General features: G+C 45.5%; 2 protein-coding genes and 1 pseudogene across 3 annotated transcripts; 2 read left to right on the top strand and 1 right to left on the bottom strand.

Moving 5' to 3' along the window:
* Positions 1-754: 754 nt before the first annotated feature.
* ODF4 (outer dense fiber of sperm tails 4) lies at positions 755-8,148 on the top strand (the record flags this gene model as incomplete). Its single annotated transcript, XM_081108910.1, has 4 exons — positions 755-1,142; positions 7,172-7,345; positions 7,681-7,815; positions 8,000-8,148. The coding sequence occupies 4 exons, from the start codon at positions 755-757 to the stop codon at positions 8,146-8,148; spliced, it is 846 nt and encodes a 281-aa protein (XP_080965036.1).
* LOC308532683 (small ribosomal subunit protein uS2-like) lies at positions 5,887-6,797 on the bottom strand (the record flags this gene model as incomplete). The annotated part of the gene is made up of 1 exon (XM_081110219.1): positions 5,887-6,797. One exon carries the CDS (start codon positions 6,795-6,797, stop codon positions 5,910-5,912), a length of 888 nt encoding a protein of 295 aa, XP_080966345.1. The 3' UTR covers positions 5,887-5,909.
* A 5,632-nt stretch (positions 8,149-13,780) lies between the features above and the next one.
* Positions 13,781-16,225, top strand: LOC308532649 (high affinity cAMP-specific and IBMX-insensitive 3',5'-cyclic phosphodiesterase 8A-like; annotated as a pseudogene). The gene has a single exon. The product of its transcript is annotated as a high affinity cAMP-specific and IBMX-insensitive 3',5'-cyclic phosphodiesterase 8A-like (transcript).
* Positions 16,226-17,696: the final 1,471 nt, after the last annotated feature.

The raw sequence follows: 17,696 nt of genomic DNA, 5'->3' as shown, positions 1-17,696 counted from the left end.
AGCTAAGTGAGGTCCGGAGCCACTATAACCAACCGGGCTGCCATGGCTGACTCAGATTTCTTTTCCTATAACTTAAAAGAGAGATTAGAAAAATCTTCTCAGATTACATGACACCCACATGCCTTGTCCTTATCCTACCCTCCTCTTTCTGAGGCTGCAAAAAAAAAAAAAAAAAAAAAAAGGTAAAAATAAAGAAGAGGGAAGCGAATGGCAACTGTTGACTGGAAGTGAGGAGCATGGGAGAGAGGGGTAAGGGTAAGTAGTGAGGTTGATTACACCTCTGGAAGACATTTTCCTGGGGACACACTTCTTCTCCCTCCTCCTGCTCCATCAGTGAGCATTTGAGGTTGGTGTCAGGGCAGGCGAAATGGGAAGGGAAAGGAGACCCTCAGAGACCATTGCTCTCAGGTGAAGGGAGGCGGCAGAGCCAGAGTTCTGAGCTGAGACCTGAGGAGCAGTGTTTGGAGAAGGAGTTGGGGGTGAAGCCGTGGGCCCCTCCCCCATGTAACGGACGCCCAGGAATATTCCATGGCAGTTAGGGGCCCTGTCCTGCCAGATGGGTTGCTCTTTCCCAGATGCCAGGCCCTATGGTGGCACCTGCTCCGCTTGATGAAAATATTTGGAACGTGAGGGACAACTGAGCCTAGGAAGGGAAGGGGCGACATGGGGTGGAGGATCGAAGGGGAGACAGGGGAGGCTCAAGATTGGGATAGGGGACATTAGGGGTGAGGAGAAAGTGATAAACTTCGGAAACATGGAAAGGAAGGGGGTGCTTAAAAAGGAAGATGCGGTCGAGGTGAACCCGGGACAAGAAGAGGGGGTGCAGGACGTCGCCGTCTCCCCCAGCAGAAACAGGCTGCTGTACCGCCACCGGGACTCGTTGTTGCCCCTGAAATGGAAAGTTGCACACACCTCCCGCTGGAAGGCGCAGGTGCTCGCCTCGGTGCTCAGCCTCATCGCCTTGTCCCTGATGCTGATGATGGCCTTCTCCAAAGCCTGGCTGTACCCCGCCACCATCCGCTTCTTCCAGCGCTGGCCTGCGGATGTCACAGAGCACATCTACACATCTACCCACATCATGTCCCGGGGGCTCCTGCAGATCTGCGTATTCCAGACCTGCTTCTCCTCAGGGGATGAGGAAGGTGAGACCCCCCCACCCCCCCACCCCCCCAATCCCATTCCAGGCCTCCCGTCTGCCTTGGCCTCTCCATTTACACCCCGGTATTCTTTTTATTTTTTCCTTTTTATTTTTTAAATATATTTTATTGATTTTTTACAGAGAGGAAGGGAGAGGGATAGAGAGAAACATCGATGAGAGAGAAACATCGATCAGCTGCCTCCTGCACACTCCCTACTGGGGATGTGCCCGCAACCAAGGTACATGCTCTTGACCGGAATCGAACCTGGGACCCTTGAGTCTGCAGGCTGATGCTCTATCCACTGAGCCAAACCGGTTAGGGCCACCCCGGTATTCTTGTCCCTTCCTTCTGATCATCCTCACTGTGTTGGTCCACAAGATGACTCCACTGGCCCCGAGATTGCCAAGGATCATTTTTCCTCCCTGAGCCTGGCCAAACTGACTTGCCTGGCCCTTCAGTGGAAAGTGTTACTGCTTTTGCTAAGGCTTGCAGTCAAGTCTGTACTTAGAAAGATGTTGTGAGGGGCCTGGACTCGCAGGGCACGTGAATCACTCATCAATCACATCCTTCACCACGATCCTGGGAGAAGAGCCCATCAGGGTGATGAAAGGGCGAGGGCTATGCCCTCCATCTTGCCCCGTACCCTCCATGTTGGGGCAGCCGCCATGTGCTCAGGAGAGTACCTTCTTCCCGGAAGCCCAGGCCCCTGCTGGCCACACCCGGGATTTCTTTAAACTAACCAATGACAATCAAGGGACGTACGCGCCATAGAGATGACCACATCCTGTGTAAGAAGACCCGACTGGCGCCTGGCCAATCGGCAGGGCCCACAGTCAGCTCCCCTCCCCTCACCCCACCTCCTATTAAAACCCTGTTTCTCTCACCGGGGTTTCACTCTGCTTCGGGTCGCTTCGTAGGCCAGGAGGGGGAGTCGAGCTAGCTCAATAAAGGACCCTCTGCTTTTGCATCGGACTGGCTGGCTCCCTGGTGTGGATTTCTTGGGGATCTTGAAATCTGGGCACAACAGGTGAGATTTCCTTTCTCTAGGCTTGCGTACCCAGAGTTTTGGGAGGAGTCCCCAGAACGCTCTCCCTCCCACCCTGGTCCCAGCAGCTGTTCTTGCCTTTGGCTCAGGCTTTGCTTTTCTGGGCCAGTTCTGCGTTTCCACATCTGGTTTCCCTGCCCTCTCCGTCCTGGCTTCTTGCAGGTGCCTCATTTCCCGCTCTTGTTAATCTTACAGCATGCTGCCAGAACCGGTTTGGCTCAGTGGATAGAGCGTCGGCTTGCGGACTGGAAGGTCCCAGGTTCGATTCCGGTCAGGGACATGTACCTGGGTTGCGGGCGCGTCCCCCAGTGGGAGATGTGCAGGAGGCAGCTGATTGATGTTCCTCTCTCATCGATGTTTCTAACTCTCTATCTCTCTCCCTTCCTCTCTGTGAAAAATCAATAAAATATATTAAAAAAAAAAATCTTACAGCATGCTGTCCTCTCACTTGCAGATTTGGGCCTCCTCTCTCAGATCTGGTGGAAAACCGGAACCTTTGACCTCCCCATTTCCTTTTCTTCATTGTCATTAACATTTTCAAAAAAAGCTACATAGCCCGGCTGGTGTGGTGGCTCCATGGTTGAGCGTCAACCCACAAAGCAGCAGATCATGGTTAGATTCCCAGTCAGGGCACATGCCTGGGTTTCTGGCTTGATCCCCAGGGTGGGGTATGCTAGAAGCAGCCAATCAATCATTCTCTCTCACCATTACTGTTTCTGTCTCTCTCTCCCTCTCCTTTCCCTCTCTGAAGTCAATATATATATACACACATATATGTATATACACACATATATATATTAAAGTCACATTGTTATTATTTTCTTCCATTATAAAAGTAATACACCCTCATTACAATACATTTGGGGAAACAAAAGCTATTATTTATTATACACTTATTTTATTTAGTTAATTGAATCCTCAAACCTGATGGGGGCAATTATTCTTACTTTATAGATGAAAAAATTGAGACTCAAATTAAGTACCTTGCTCAGGGTCATAAAGCTATTAGGTTTAATCACATGAAATGGACAATATTTGACTGCTTTTCATCTACAAAAAAGAGCAAATTCATATGGATCAACTTAATAATGGCATGTTTACAATTATAACTCAGGTGTGTCTGGCTCCAAAACGAATGTAAGCAGCCAACTTGCTCTATAGTGCTGCTCAAAGGCAGCCACTAGTAGCAGTGTGTTGAGCACCAATTTTTTCTAGGCTTTAAAAAAAAAAAATTGAACACGTTTTACATGACTCATACCTAGATGTATTTATTCTTCTAAATAATTTTATATCTTTCATTTTTTAATTTATATTATTTTAAAATTTATCTTTATGCAATATAATAAACATTTTCTTATTATAAGTAACTATAATGTTCAACTTAATAAATTTATCACCTCTTACTTGACTGTTTTATTTTCTTATTCTTGGCAAATGAATTTCTAACTTTACACTTGAGGAAAATGGAAGCAACAAAATAAAGCTTTTTCTGTGTTTAATATTAATTCTTTGGTATAGATTTCCCAAAGTGGGTTTCCTGGGTCAAATAGTATGAATATTTTAAGGCTTTTAATAATATTTACCATGTTGCTTTCAAAAAGTATGATAGCTATTTATACTTCCACTAATAATGTATGAGAAGTCTTGTTTCCTTGTATCTTTGCTAGCAATGACTATTAACTTTAAATATATATATATATGTATATATATATATATTTATATATATATATTTATATATTTAAACATATATATTTAGTCCTGGCTGGTGTGGCTCAATTGATTGGGTGTTGTCCTGTGTACCAGGACATTGCTGTTTTGATTCCTGGTCAAGGGCATATGCCTGGATTTTAGGCTAGATCACCCTGGGGTGGTGCAGGAGGCAGTTGATTAATGTTGTGCTCACATAAATGTTTCTATGTCTTTCTCCCTTCCCCTCTTTCTAAAAATCAATAAACTATTCTTTAAATATATACATTTAAAAATAATTGTGTAACTTTTAATTTAAAAAAAACATTGCATAGTTATTGTGGGAGATACAGAAAGTTTAAAGAATAAAATAAAAATCACCTAAAATTCCCCACACAGATATAATCACAATGACATTACAATGGTTTTAATTCCAGCCTTTTGTGTGTATCCTATCTAATAACAGACAAAGATGCTAATTGACCATACCTTCGCTACGCTCATCAGCCAATCAGAGCGATATGCAAATTAACCACCAACAAAGATGGCAGCTAATTTGCATACTGCAGGCAGGGTGGGTCAGCATGAGCCGCCATCTGGGCCCCGTGTGCGGCCTTGGGCGGCAGGGCTTGGCGGTGCGATCGGCCCGAGGAAGCCCTATTCTTGCAGGAATCTTCCTGAAACGGGCCTCTAGTATATACATAAAATAAATACAGAAATATAGATATATATTTATTTTACTTTACTTTTTATTGCATTTATTGGGTCAACATTGGTTAATAAAATTATATAGGTTTCACATGTATTATTTTATTTTAATAAGTGTCTATTATTTTAAAAAATTGTAATCATTCTACATTCCCTGTGTTGCAAACTCCACCTTTCAGTTGTGAGCATTTACTTATATCATTAAATAATTATTCTATAGCATCACCTATGTTTACAATTTATCTGCTTAGGTTGTATATACACAGAGTGAAAATTCAAAACATGCAGAAGATTATATAGTGAAGTGAGCCTCCTGTTTTTCCTTTCTTCCTAGAAACACTCTATTCAAAGACAATCAGCTGTCTTATCATCATTTTGTTTGTTAATCATCACCTGAGGATTTTTTCCCATTGATTTTTAGAGAGAATGGAAGGGAGGGAGGGAGAGACAGAGAAACATCAATGTGAGAGAGACATGTTGATTGCTTACCTTTGCACACACACTCCCCAATCAGGGCTGTGAGACAGATCCTGCAACTGAGGTATATGCCCTTGACCGGAATTGAACCCGGAATCCTCAGTCTGCAGGCTGACACTCTTCCCACTGAGCCAAACCGGCTAGGGCCATTAATCCAATGTGTGGGTACACTTAAATTTATTTAACAAATCTTTTGTACATTTAAATATCTCTGCAAAGATCTCTATATATACTTTATAGTGTGATCTGGGATGATTTCCTTAATGTAAATTCCAAAAAGAAACATTTCTGGGTCAAAGGGCTTAACAGTTTAGGGTGTGTTTTGTTTTTTTGTTTTTTTCTCTCTTTATTTTATGCCATATCACTTACTAGAAATGCTGCCTGCTAGTAGTATGTGATAGTACTTCTTTCTTCTAAATCCTTTCCTACACTAGATATCATCACTTTTGTCTTGATCTTTCCTAATTTAATAGATTTTTAAAAGCACATTTTGACCTGGCTGGTGGACTCAATGGTTAGAGCGACAGCCTGCCCACAGAATGGTTGCAGGTTTGATTCCTGGTCAAGGGCATGTACCCGGGTTGCAGGTTTGATCCCTGCCCCAGGCTGGGGCAAGAGCAGGAGGCAATCAATCAATGAGTCTGTTTCTCTCCCCCCTCCCTCCCTTCTACTCCCTCTTAAACAAACAAACAAACAAACAAACAAACATCAGTAGGGAAAAAATAGCCTTGGGTGAGGCTTAAGAGCAACAATCACAATTCATTTGCATTTCTTTTTTTCTTTTTTTTTTTTAGAAACTGTTTATTTTCCATCAACCTTATTTCCGTTCTGTTAAGAATTTGTGGAAGAACAGCTTAGGACCACTCAGTGGTTGTTCCTACCCATTCAGTAGCCTGAGCAGTGGGAGCTGCAGACCAGTCTTCAGTGGCAGGCTGAGCACTCCAGTCTTCAGTAGGAAACTGCTGAATGGGTACAGAGGGCACCTGCACGCCTTCAGACCAGTCTGTAACCTCAGGCTGAGCAGCAGTGAACTCGGGAGCAGGAGCAGTCCATTCGCCCTGAAATTCCTCCTTGGTCACAGCCTTTTCAGCAGCAGCCTGCTCTTCCTTTTCAATCTCTTCAGGATCTCTGTAGAAGTAAAGATCAGGCATGACTTCCCACGGGTGTTCTCGGGAGATAGTGCCACGCATGCGGAGTACTTCCCGGGCCAACATCCACCACATCAGACCCACTGAGTGAGCCCCCTTGTTGTTGCAAGGGATGGCAATGTCCACATAGCGCAGCGGAGAGTCTGTGTTACACAGAGCGATGGTGGGCAGGTTAAAGTAAGACGCCTCTGTGAGAGGCTGGTGGTCAGCCCTGGGATCAGTAACCACCAGAAGTCTTGGCTCCCGGAAGGCTGCCTGGATCTGGCTGGTGAAGGTTCTAGGAGTGAAGTGGCCGGCAATGGGAGTGGCTCCAGTGGCAGCAGCAAACTTCAGCACAGCTCGCTGGCCAGTATTCCTGGACGATATGACACTGACGTCAGCTGGGTTTTCGATGGCAACAATGGCACGAGCTGCCAGCAGAAGCTTCTCCCAGGTTCTCTTCAGATTGATGATGTAGATGCCATCACTTTTCCTTTTGTAGATGTACTGTTCCATTTGGAAGTCAAGGTTGGTGCCACCTAAGTGGGTTCCTGCTGCAAGGAACTTGAGGACATCCTCCTCCTTCATTTGCAGGACATCAAGGGCTCCGGACATTGTGAAGTTTCCCTTTAAGTTACGTGGGAACCGAGAACAACGCCGTATGGAGCCCTCCCTGGGTAGCGAGGAAAGCCATTTGCCTTTCTTTGTGTTGAGCTTCATATGTTTTTTTTACTTTCTTCTTTGAGAATGGCAGTTAGAGTTTTTTGCCTGTTTTTTCTATTGAGCGATTTGATTTTATAGGGTTAGGATTCCCAAACAATCTCCATCAAAAACCGTTGCCTGTTTCAGAAGTGATATGTCATTGTTATCTCAAGTGTGTATTTCTTTGGTTATTAACGGGCCTGAGCATTTTCTCAGATTTGCTCTTTGGATGATAGCTTGTCTGTTTGCAGATCCTTAAGTTTATCCCGTTTTCTCCTTTTCTCCAGACAATTTGGAGCTGTGGACAGAGCACCCGTTCTTTGGGATGGCCAAGATCACCTTCAGCCTGTCCCTGGTGCTGGGCTTCTTCTACGCCATCTGGCTGTACCTGCCGTACATCCCTGGTCTGCAGAGAGTGCCTTTCTTTGGCTTGATTGGGTGCATCATAAGCTTCTGTGAAGGTGCCCCTTCGTTCTGGGAAAGATCCTCAGTGTCTCCTAACCCCATCTTCCCCGGCACTGCTTCCTCGTCCTTTCTCTGGCCGTTGGGGAGGGGCTTGGTGGGTGGTGGAAAAACAGAACAGGTAGAACTGGTAGTTGTTGACTGGAAATGGATTTCCATCAGTTCCTGGTCACTAGAGAGGTGGAAGTGAGGGGTTGATTCCCAGGAACCTCTGGGGCCATGGACTCTGTGTGCGCTCATGGGAGTTGTGGTTTGTGGCGATGGCACCGCAGATGAGGAAGAGTCCCTATGGGATCCGTGGGTGGCAATGACCCTTCTGCTTCCTGTCTCCTAGTTGCCTTACTTTTCTCCGGCCTCCTGTTGTTTCCGATTGATGTCTGGCTCTACGAGGTGGAGAAGAATTTTTCAATCCACATCGGGTGGAGCTATTTTATTGGTTGGGTGGTGTTTATCTTATACCTCATCTGCGGTGAGTGTCTGGAGGGCCCTGGGAGGGAGGGGACGTGGGTGTGGGTCAGGGCAGAGAAAGTGTGGCGAGGTGGCTGACCGTCACAGGGCCAGGTTCTCAGGGACTTCCTTTGGGGCTCACCCTGCTTGCCACTTTCCTTCCACTCTCTGACTCTCCTCTCCCCCATCCCCTTGTCTTTTCCCAGCGTTCCTCTGCTACTTCAACAATAAAAGATTCTGGAGTCTGATTCTGAGCAGTGCGTCCTCCACCCTGTCCTACAGTAGCAGCAGGTCCGGTTCGCTGAGTACAGTGTCTCAAACATCTACGTCAACTTGGAAGAAGCCCGGCACCTGAACAAGGCAAGGAATCTCTGTAAGCTTTTCTGAACTCCTGGCACCAAGCTCTGTCCTTTGACCCGGATCACCCTCCTCATTCTTTCCCACAACCCTTAAGTACTTCGGCCCTCCTCGCTGCAAATCATTAGAAAGCAGGGATTTTGGACCTGCTTTGCACTCCTCTTCTTGTTCCCCCTTGGCCTGCAGTTTGGGTAATGTGGAATAAATTGTCTTTTATTTGTCATCTCTGGCAGTTGTTGAAGAAGGAGAGGAAGGGAGAAAGAACGAGTTTGTTTCCGAATTCTTTCTACCTAGGAGCCTTCTGGCACCCTTTGGTCCCCAAACCTGCCCAACCTCTCCCACAAGCACACTGTACACAGCCGGGCAAATCTCTCTCAAGAGTCAAGCCTCTTTACACTTTTTTACCCCCATCTCAAAATTTGTTCGTTAGGAGATAGGGGGAGTGATCAGGAAAGAGATATCACTTATGAATTTGTTGGCTTAATTTATTCACAGTGAAGAATTCAAGAGCAAAATGGCATTTGGAAAGAGGCTGGTTAAACCGTGAGAGCACTATAGGGGGTTGTATCATGTGCCCTGGACAGCAGTCCAACCCTCTATCCAGCTCAAATGACTAGAACTCATGAGCAGTCTGCGTAGATAACACCAGCACCAACCTCAACCCTACCTCCACCACCTCCTCCACCTTCACCTTCTCCACCGTCACCATCACCACCTCCATTTCTACCACCACCTCCACCTCCTCCATCCCCTCCACCTCTACCTCCACCTCCACTTTCACCACTACCACCACAATCAACTTTTTTTTAAAAAATATCTTTATTGATTTCAAAGAGGAAGTGAGAGGGATAGAGAGTTAGAAGCATCGATGATGAGAGAGAAACATCAATCAGCTGCCTCCTGCACACCCCCCCTTCCCCGGGGACGTGCCCACAACTGAGGTACATGCCCTTGACCAGAATCGAACCCCGGACCCTTCAGTCGCAGGCCGACGCTCCATCCACTGAGCCAAACCGGTCAGGGCCACCACAATCAACTTTACCACCTCCTTTCCTTTCTGAAATCAATAAAAAGATTTTTTTTTAAAAAAAGAAAAGAAATAAAAAGGGAATTGAGAGGCACACAAGTCACTGGTCCAGATCAGACACGAAGAAGAAATAAAAGGCATCCAGATTGGAAAAGAAGAAGTAAAACTGTCCTTATTTGCAGATGACATGATACTGTACATACAGAACCCTAAAGACTCCATCAAAAAATTATTAGACTTAATAAATGAATTCGGCAATGTAGCAGGATACAAAATTAATGCTAAGAAATCCATGGCATTTCTTTACACCAATAGTGAACTTACAGAAAGTGAAGCTACAGAAGCAATCCCATTTACCATTGCACCAAAAAAATTAAAATACCTAGGAATAAACTTAACTAAGGAGGTAAAAGACTTATATGCTGAAAACTACAGGACACTGAAAAAAGAGATAGAGGAAGACATAAACAGATGGAAGAATATACCGTGTTCATGGATTGGTAGAATCAACATCATCAAAATGTCCATACTACCCAAAGCAATTTATAGATTCAATGCAATCCCCATTAAATTACCAAAGGCATATTTCACAAATCTAGAACAAACGTTCCAAAAATTCATCTGGAATAAAAAAAGACCCCGAATAGCTGTAGCAATCCTGAGAAAACACAAAGTAGTGGGATCTCAATACCAGATATCAAACTGTATTACAAAGCCACTGTTCTTAAAACAGCTTGGTACTGGCACAAGAACAGACATATAGATCAATGGAATAGAATAGAGACCCCAGAAATCGACCCAAACCACTATGCCCAATTAATATTCGACAAAGGAGGCAAGAGCATTCAATGGAGTCAAGACAGTCTTTTCAATAAATGGTGTTGGGAAAATTGGACAGATACATGCAAAAGGATGAAACTAGATCACCAACTCACACCATACACAAAAATAAACTCAAAATGGATAAAAGACTTAAACGTAAGACGGGAAACCATAAAAATACTAGAGGAATCCACAGGCAGTGAAATCGCAAACATATGCCGAAGAAATTTCTTCTCTGATAATGCTCCTAGGGCAATGGAAACTAAAGAGAAAATAAACAAATGGGACTACATCAAAATAAAAAGCTTTTGCACAGCAAAGGAAACCATCAAAAAAACAACAAGAAGACCCACTACATGGGAGAACATATTTACCAATGATACCACCGATAAGGGTTTAACTTCCAACATATACAGGGATCTCATGAAACTTAACAAAAGGAAGATAAACAATCGAATAAAAAAATGGGCAACGGACCTAGATAGACACTTTTCGAAAGAGGACATACAGAAGGCAGAAAGACATATGAAAACCTGCTCAAAGTCACTAATTATACGAGAGATGCAAATCAAAACGACAATGCGTTATCATCTCACACCTGTCAGAATGGCTATCATCAACAAACAACAAGTGTTGGAGAGGATGTGGAGAAAAAGGAACCCTTCTGCACTGCTGGTGGGAATGCAGACTGGTGCAGCCACTGTGGAGAACAGTATGGAGCTACCTCAGAAGACTAAAAATGGAACTCCCATTTGACCCTGTGATCCCACTCCTAGGAATATATCCCAAGAAACCAGAGACGCCAATTAGAAAGGATATATGCACCCCTATGTTCATAGCAGCACAATTCACCATAGCTAAGATTTGGAAACAGCCTAAGTGCCCATCAGCAGATGAGTGGATTAGAAAACTGTGGTACATCTACACAATGGAATACTATGCTGCGGTAAAAAAAAAGGGAACTCTTGCCTTTTGCAACAGCATGGATGGAACTGGAGAGCATTATGCTAAGTGAAATAAGCCAGTCAGAGAAAGATAAATACCACATGATCTCACTCATTTGTGGATTATAGAGAACAACATAGACTGATGAAAAAGGACAGACCCAAAGACTGAGAAACAGCGATCAGGCTATCAATCCCCAGAAGGAAAGTAGGGGAGGGCGGGGGTAAGGGGAAGAGATCAACAGAAGGACTTGTATACATGTATATAAGCCAAACCAATGGACATGGACAATGGGGGGATGGGAGCATGAGTTTGTGTGTGTGGGGGAGGTTGGGGGTTAAAGGGGGGGATGAGGACACATTTGTAATACCTTAACTAATAAAAAAAAAAAAAAAAGAGTCACTGGTCCATAGCAATTCTCAAATCCAGCTGGGAAAATATTGACATTTCCTTCATTAAAACTGAGTCTGATTTCTGTCCAGGAGTGTCTCCATGGATCTTTTTAAATCTTTTTTAAAAAGATATAATTAATATACTATAAAATTTACTATTTTTAAAGTATACAGTTCAGTGGTTTGGGTATATTTACAATGTTGTGCAACCATCACCACCATCCAATTCCAGGACATTTTCATCATCCTAATCACTCTCCATTCCCTTTAGCCCCTACTAATCTATTTTCTGTTTCATTGGATTTACCTAGTCTGACATTTAATATAAATTAAATTATAAAATATATGGCTTTTTGTGTCTGGCTTCTTTTGCTTAACAAAGTTTTCATGGTTCATTCATGTTGTATAAAGTATCAGCACTCCATTTCTTTTTTTATGGCTGAATAATATTACATTTATGGATATGCCATATTTTATTTATCTATTTGTAAATCGATGGACATTTTGGTTGTTTCCACCTTTTGACTATTATGAATAATGTTGCTATGAACAAGTTTTCATACAAAAGTTTTCAGTTCTTTAAGGTATATATAACTAGGAGTGAAATTACTGACTCACATGGTAACTCTATGTTTAACTTCTGGCTGAACTGCCAGAATGTTTTTCAAAGCAGCTGTACCATTTTACACTCCCATTAGTAATGAGAGAAGAGTCCAATTTCTCTACATCCTTGCCACACGTTATCGTACATGTTGATCCAATATTTCTTAATAAATGTGAAGTCCTCTCTCCCTGTGGTTTTGATTTGCATTTTCCTAATGCATTTCTCCAAGATGTAATCTCAAGTGTTTACAGACAATTTGTACATCCTCTATGGCTCTGCCTGCTATGTTCTTGATTTTACCTTCTGAATCACCCTTTTCTATGAAAGGCAGCCCGTTTTTTGCGCTGTGTAGCTTTCTCAGCCTACTTCTTGCTAGAATTTTGGGGGATTGAACCTGCAACCTTGGCATATGGGGACGATGCTCTAACCAACTCGGCCAGGGCCTTTGAGTTTTTTTATTTCAGTTCTTGTATTTTTCAGTTCTAAAATTCCCACTTAGTGGTTCTATATATCTTCTATTTCTTTGCTGAGACTTTCTATTTTTTTGTCATTTGTTTCAATCATGTTTGTAATTGCTCATTGAAGCATATTTGTGATGGCTGCTTTAAAATTCTTATTAGAGAATTCCAGAGTGGAATCATACATCTGTCCTTTTGTGTCTGCTTATTTCACTTGGCATAACATCATCATGGTTCATCCACGTTGTAGGATGTATCAGAATTTAATTTTTCTTAAGGCTGAAAATATTCTATTGTATGTACAGGCCATATTTTGTTTATTCATTCAGCAGTTGATGTACATTTGTGTGGTTTCCAGCTTTTGGCTATTGTGAATAATGCTGTTATGAACATTGGTGTATAAATCTCATATGCGTAATTTTAAGCCAGAGTCTGATGGATTCAGTAGTAGCCATTTAGTTTCATATTGTAGTCATGAATGCTGTTCACCAAATCTTCCTAGCTTTCTGCCTTCGGGGAATATGCTAAGATTTCACCTTCTGACTCCCTTGTGTTTGGGTAGAGTCATGTGACTAGTTCTGGCCAATGAGTTGTGAGACACACTGCCTCCTTTGGACCAGAGCTTGTAATTGCCAGTGTAAAATCCTCTAGAGCAGCGGTTCTCCAACGACCCTTTCACAGGGGTCGCCTAAGACCATCAGAAAACACATATATAATTACATATTGTTTTTGTGATTAATCACTATGCTTTCATTATGTTCCATTTGTAACAATGAAAATACATCCTGCATATCAGATATTTACATGACGATTCATAACAGTAGCAACATTACAGTTATGAAGTAGCAACAGAAATAATTTTATGAAACGCGCGGAGCCCCAGCCGGAGCCCGCAGGTCCCGTGGGCGCGCCGTGTCTGCGGTTCTCGAAAGTCTGCGCTCCCTGCCTCTCAGCGGGCGGCCGCCCGGCGGGCTCCCCTCGGCCCGGGCCTCAGGGCGGGCGCGGCGAGGCCGCCGGGGCGCTTCTTTCGGGGGTCGGAGCCGCGAGGTGTCGGGCGCCGTGGGGCTCCCGGCGGGGAGAGCGCGAATCTCCTCCCGGCGTTTCCGGGCAGCGCGGCCGGCGAGGGGCCGATGTGAGGGCGGCGGCGCCGGGGGAGGGCATGTTCGGCGGGGCCGCGGCGCCCCCGCCCCAGCGCCCCCTCCGCGCCGCCTCCCCGGGATGAAAGCGGCGGCCGCGCTTCCAGACGTGAGACCCGCGGCCCGCGCGCCCGGGCGGCGATGACACGGCGCTGGCGGCGGCCGCGAGGCGCCGGGGGGCCGTTTGCTGGCCGTTTGCTGACCGGAGAGCGGCCGCCGCCAGCGTGTCCGCGGCGCCCCGCCAGCATGGGCTGCGCCTCGAGCACCCACATTCCCGAGACCCAGACCGTGTGCCCGGGCGCCCGGGAGGCCGAGGACGCGCAGGACCCCGCGGCGCTGCTGTCCGCGCCGGGCGGGCCGGGCGCCCTGCTCCGTCCGGAGCCCGAAGCCGTGGCCACCACCAGCGGTGCCCTCCCGGCGGACCCCGACTCGAAGAGACCGACATCTCACGTGCATTTGGGCCCCATGAGGTTTCATGCAGATCAACGCCAGGTACTGTTAGCGTTCATCAAAGACGACAGCCAGTGTGAAGGATTCCGTAAGGCGTGTGGAAAAGCAGGGTTCAAGTGCACGGTGGCCCTGGAGGTCCAGGCTGTCCTGTCCTGTTTCCTGGCTGCAAATCACGACATCATCATCATCGACCACAGAAACCCCCAGCAGCTGGACGCCCTGGCGCTGTGCCAATCTATTCGAGCCACACAAGTTCCAGAAAACACAGTTATCGTTGGTGGGACGTAGAGGAGTCTGTGATGCCCCTCATTAGTGCCGGCGTTACGAGGAGGGACGCGGAGAACCCCAGCCTCCTGGCCTGTTACGCGGAGCTGCGGCCGCTGGAGTTTGGAGAGGTGCGGTCACAGCTGAAACTCAGGGCTTGTAATTCAGTATTCACTGCACTAGAGAACAGCCAAGACGCCATTAAAATCACGAGTGAGGACAGCTACATACAGTCTGTAAGTCCAGCATTTGAAACAACAGTGGGCTATGCGTCGGGTGAATTATTAGGGAAGGAGTTAGCAAAAATGCCGCTAAATGAGAAAAAGGCTGACTTGTTCAGTGCTATACATTCATGCATGAAGATGGGCGAGGAGTGGCAAGGCGTTTACCACTCCGAAAACGGAGATAATGTACAACAAGATGTGAAGATACTACCTGTCATTGGACAGGGAGGAAAAATTAGACACAATGTGTCCATCATCCGAGTGAGCAACGGCAACAGTAAGGCTGCGAAGAGCACGGAATCTGTTCGTTCTGACACTCCCACAGATAATCCATCAGGTAAACATAAAGACAAGAGGAAAGGCTCCCTGGACGTCAGGAGTGTGGCCTCACGAGCAAGCGAAGTGGCCAGCCAGAGGCGACACTCCTCCATGGCCCGGATCCACTCCATGACCATCGAGGCGCCCATCACCAAGGTGATCAATATCTTCAGTGCTGCCCAGGAGAACAGTTCCGTGCCTGTGACGGAAGCCTGAGACCGCATCCTGGAAATTCTGAGAACCTCGGAGCTGTATCCACCCCAGTTCCGGGCGAAGGAAGAGGATCCTCACACCAAGGACCTCATTGGGGGCCTGATGTCTGACGGTTTTCAAGACTGTCTGGGAATGAGTGTACTCTCTCCACAAAAAACCTGCAGCAAATTTCGGGCAGCCTACTCACCTCCGAGTCCCTTCACGATATCCCACCGCGGATAGCTGAGGCCATGGAAAACGATGACGACTGGGACTTGAATGTTTTTGACTTTTCTTGGTCTCAAAATCTTCGCTCGCTTTGGGGTCTGTGAATTCTTGAAGTGCTCGGAGACGACGCTGCGACTGTGGCTGCAGACTATGGAAGCCAACTCCCACTCCTCCAACCCCTACCACAACTCCACCCACGCCGCCGACATGCTGCACGCCACCGCCTACTTCCTCTGCCAGGAGAGGATCAAGCAAGCGTTAGACTCAGGGGACCAGGCCGCCGCCCTCGCCCTCATCGCAGCCGCCATCCACGACCTGGACCACCCGGGGAGGACCAACCTCTTCCCGTGCAACGCGGGCAGCCCGCTGGCCGTGCTGTACAACGACCGTGCCGTGTTGGGGAGCCACCACGCGGCCCTGGCCTTCCAACTGACCGCCAAGGAGGGCAAGCGCAACGTCTTCAAGAATGTGGAGAGGAATGACTACCGGACGCTGCGCCAGGCCATCGTCGACATGGTCTTGGCCACGGAGATGACCAGGCACTTCGAGCACATCAATAAGTTTGTCAACAGCGTCGTCAAGCCCTTGGCAGAGCTGGAGGAAAGCGAGGGGAGTGAGCCAAACCCTCGTGACGTAGACACGATGCTCCGGTCTCCGGAGAACCGGACTCTGATGAAGCGGATGATGATCAAGTGCGCGGGCGCGTCCCACCCCTGCCGGCCCTTGGAGCAGTGCATCGAGTGGGCCGCACGCATCTCGGAGGAGCATTTTTCTGAGACCGAAGAAGAAGCTGGACTTACCTGTGGCGATGCCAGCTTTTGACTGAAACACCTGCAGCATCCCCCAGTCCCAGATCTCCTTCATCGACTCCTTCGTCACAGACACGTACCATGCTTGGGACGACTTTGTAGACCTACAGGAGTCACTGCAGCACCTGGACAACAGTTTTAAATACTGGAAAGGACTCGACGAAATGAAACGGCGGGGCATCCGACCACCTCTGGCACCAAAATAGAGAAGGCTCCCTCTGTCTGAAACTGGACCTCTGAAACTGCTCTACTCGCCTGATGTACTTTGCCAGTGACTCTACAAATTAAAAGAAAATAGGACTGAACACTTTTTCATAGAATTTTCTTAATGACTTTTTCCAGAAGTTTGCCTTATTTTGTAGTGTTTATACCAAATATTGTCATAGAAACATAGCAAACAGAATATTTACTAAATTGACTTTTTAAAACCAAACTGTTTTTATCTTCATAGGTAATTTTTAATTCTAGATATTTATAAAGGTTCTGTATCTTCATCACTTTCAATAAATGTAGTACCATAAAAAAGGAAAAAAAAAAAAAGAAAGAAAGAAAATAATTTTATGGTTGGGGGTCACCACAACATGAGGAACTGTATTAAGGGTCGCGGCATTAGGAAGGTTGAGAACCACTGCTCTAGAGCAAGCATGTCAAACGCAAAGGCTAAATGGGCCAAATAAACAAGGTTTAAGTTTATGTGGACCGCAACAAAGCAAAAGCTTCAATTTTCATAGAAACGTAGGTTTATTTCGAAAAGTAAAGTGTAAAAAAAAAAGCACAAGAGCAATGATAAAATTAATGTTTTCTTCCTGACAACTGGCATCTCTCCTCTGCTACTCTCTTTCCTACTTTGGGGGAAATCTTGTTCACAGTGATTACTTTCAAAACTGACCAAGGGGAACGTCAGTAATTCTGGATCTGACAGGAGACTTAATTCCTTTCATAATTGTAAAGAACTGCTCACACCGATAAGTACTTCCAAACATGGAAATAATTTCATATGCAAATTTTTGAGTATTTTCAAACCGGGCAGGTAAATATTTGTAAAGTTCAGGCACGCCAACTTCACTGAATTTTGCCTTCAAATCTGAATCACACTGAATCTCAATGACCTCCATTTGCATTTGATTAGGTACTGATTCTATATTTATTGAAAAAATTGAAGAAAATTTCTTCCAAAAATTTAAAATCTGCAGACCTTGTTTCAAATTCAGTTCTAAGGCTTACATTTTCTTCTGCGTATTTTTGATACAATGCAGTTTCACCTAAACCTGATTTGTTCATGCTGCATGCCAGAAAGTGCGTTAAATCTTCATTTTTCAGCTGCTTTTCCCAAAGATCTAGCTTACATTTAAATGCTTTGACTTGGTCACACATGTTTGTAATAATCTGATCTCTTCCTTGCAGTTTTGAGTTATAACAAAACATATACGTGTTTTGTTTTATCAACCATGAAGATAAATCTTGCAACCATATCTTGTCAAAAAACAGGCTTGTGTCTTGATTTTTAGTTATTAAGAACTGACATAGTTCTTCTTTCAAGTCCCAGAATTGTTTAAGAACCTCGGAGCAGGAGAGCCAACGTACCTCAGTATAGGACAAACTGGAATATTCGCTGTCTAATTCACTTAAGAAAGCAGAGAACTGTGTCTGATTTAAACTTGGAGATTTTATGAAGTT

Source organism: Myotis nattereri (assembly GCF_964212035.1).
Source record: "Myotis nattereri genome assembly, chromosome: 16".
Classification (NCBI taxonomy): Eukaryota; Metazoa; Chordata; class Mammalia; order Chiroptera; family Vespertilionidae; genus Myotis; species Myotis nattereri.
The sequence above is the reverse complement of the archived record's forward strand: the minus strand, read 5'-3'. Positions and strand labels throughout refer to the sequence as shown.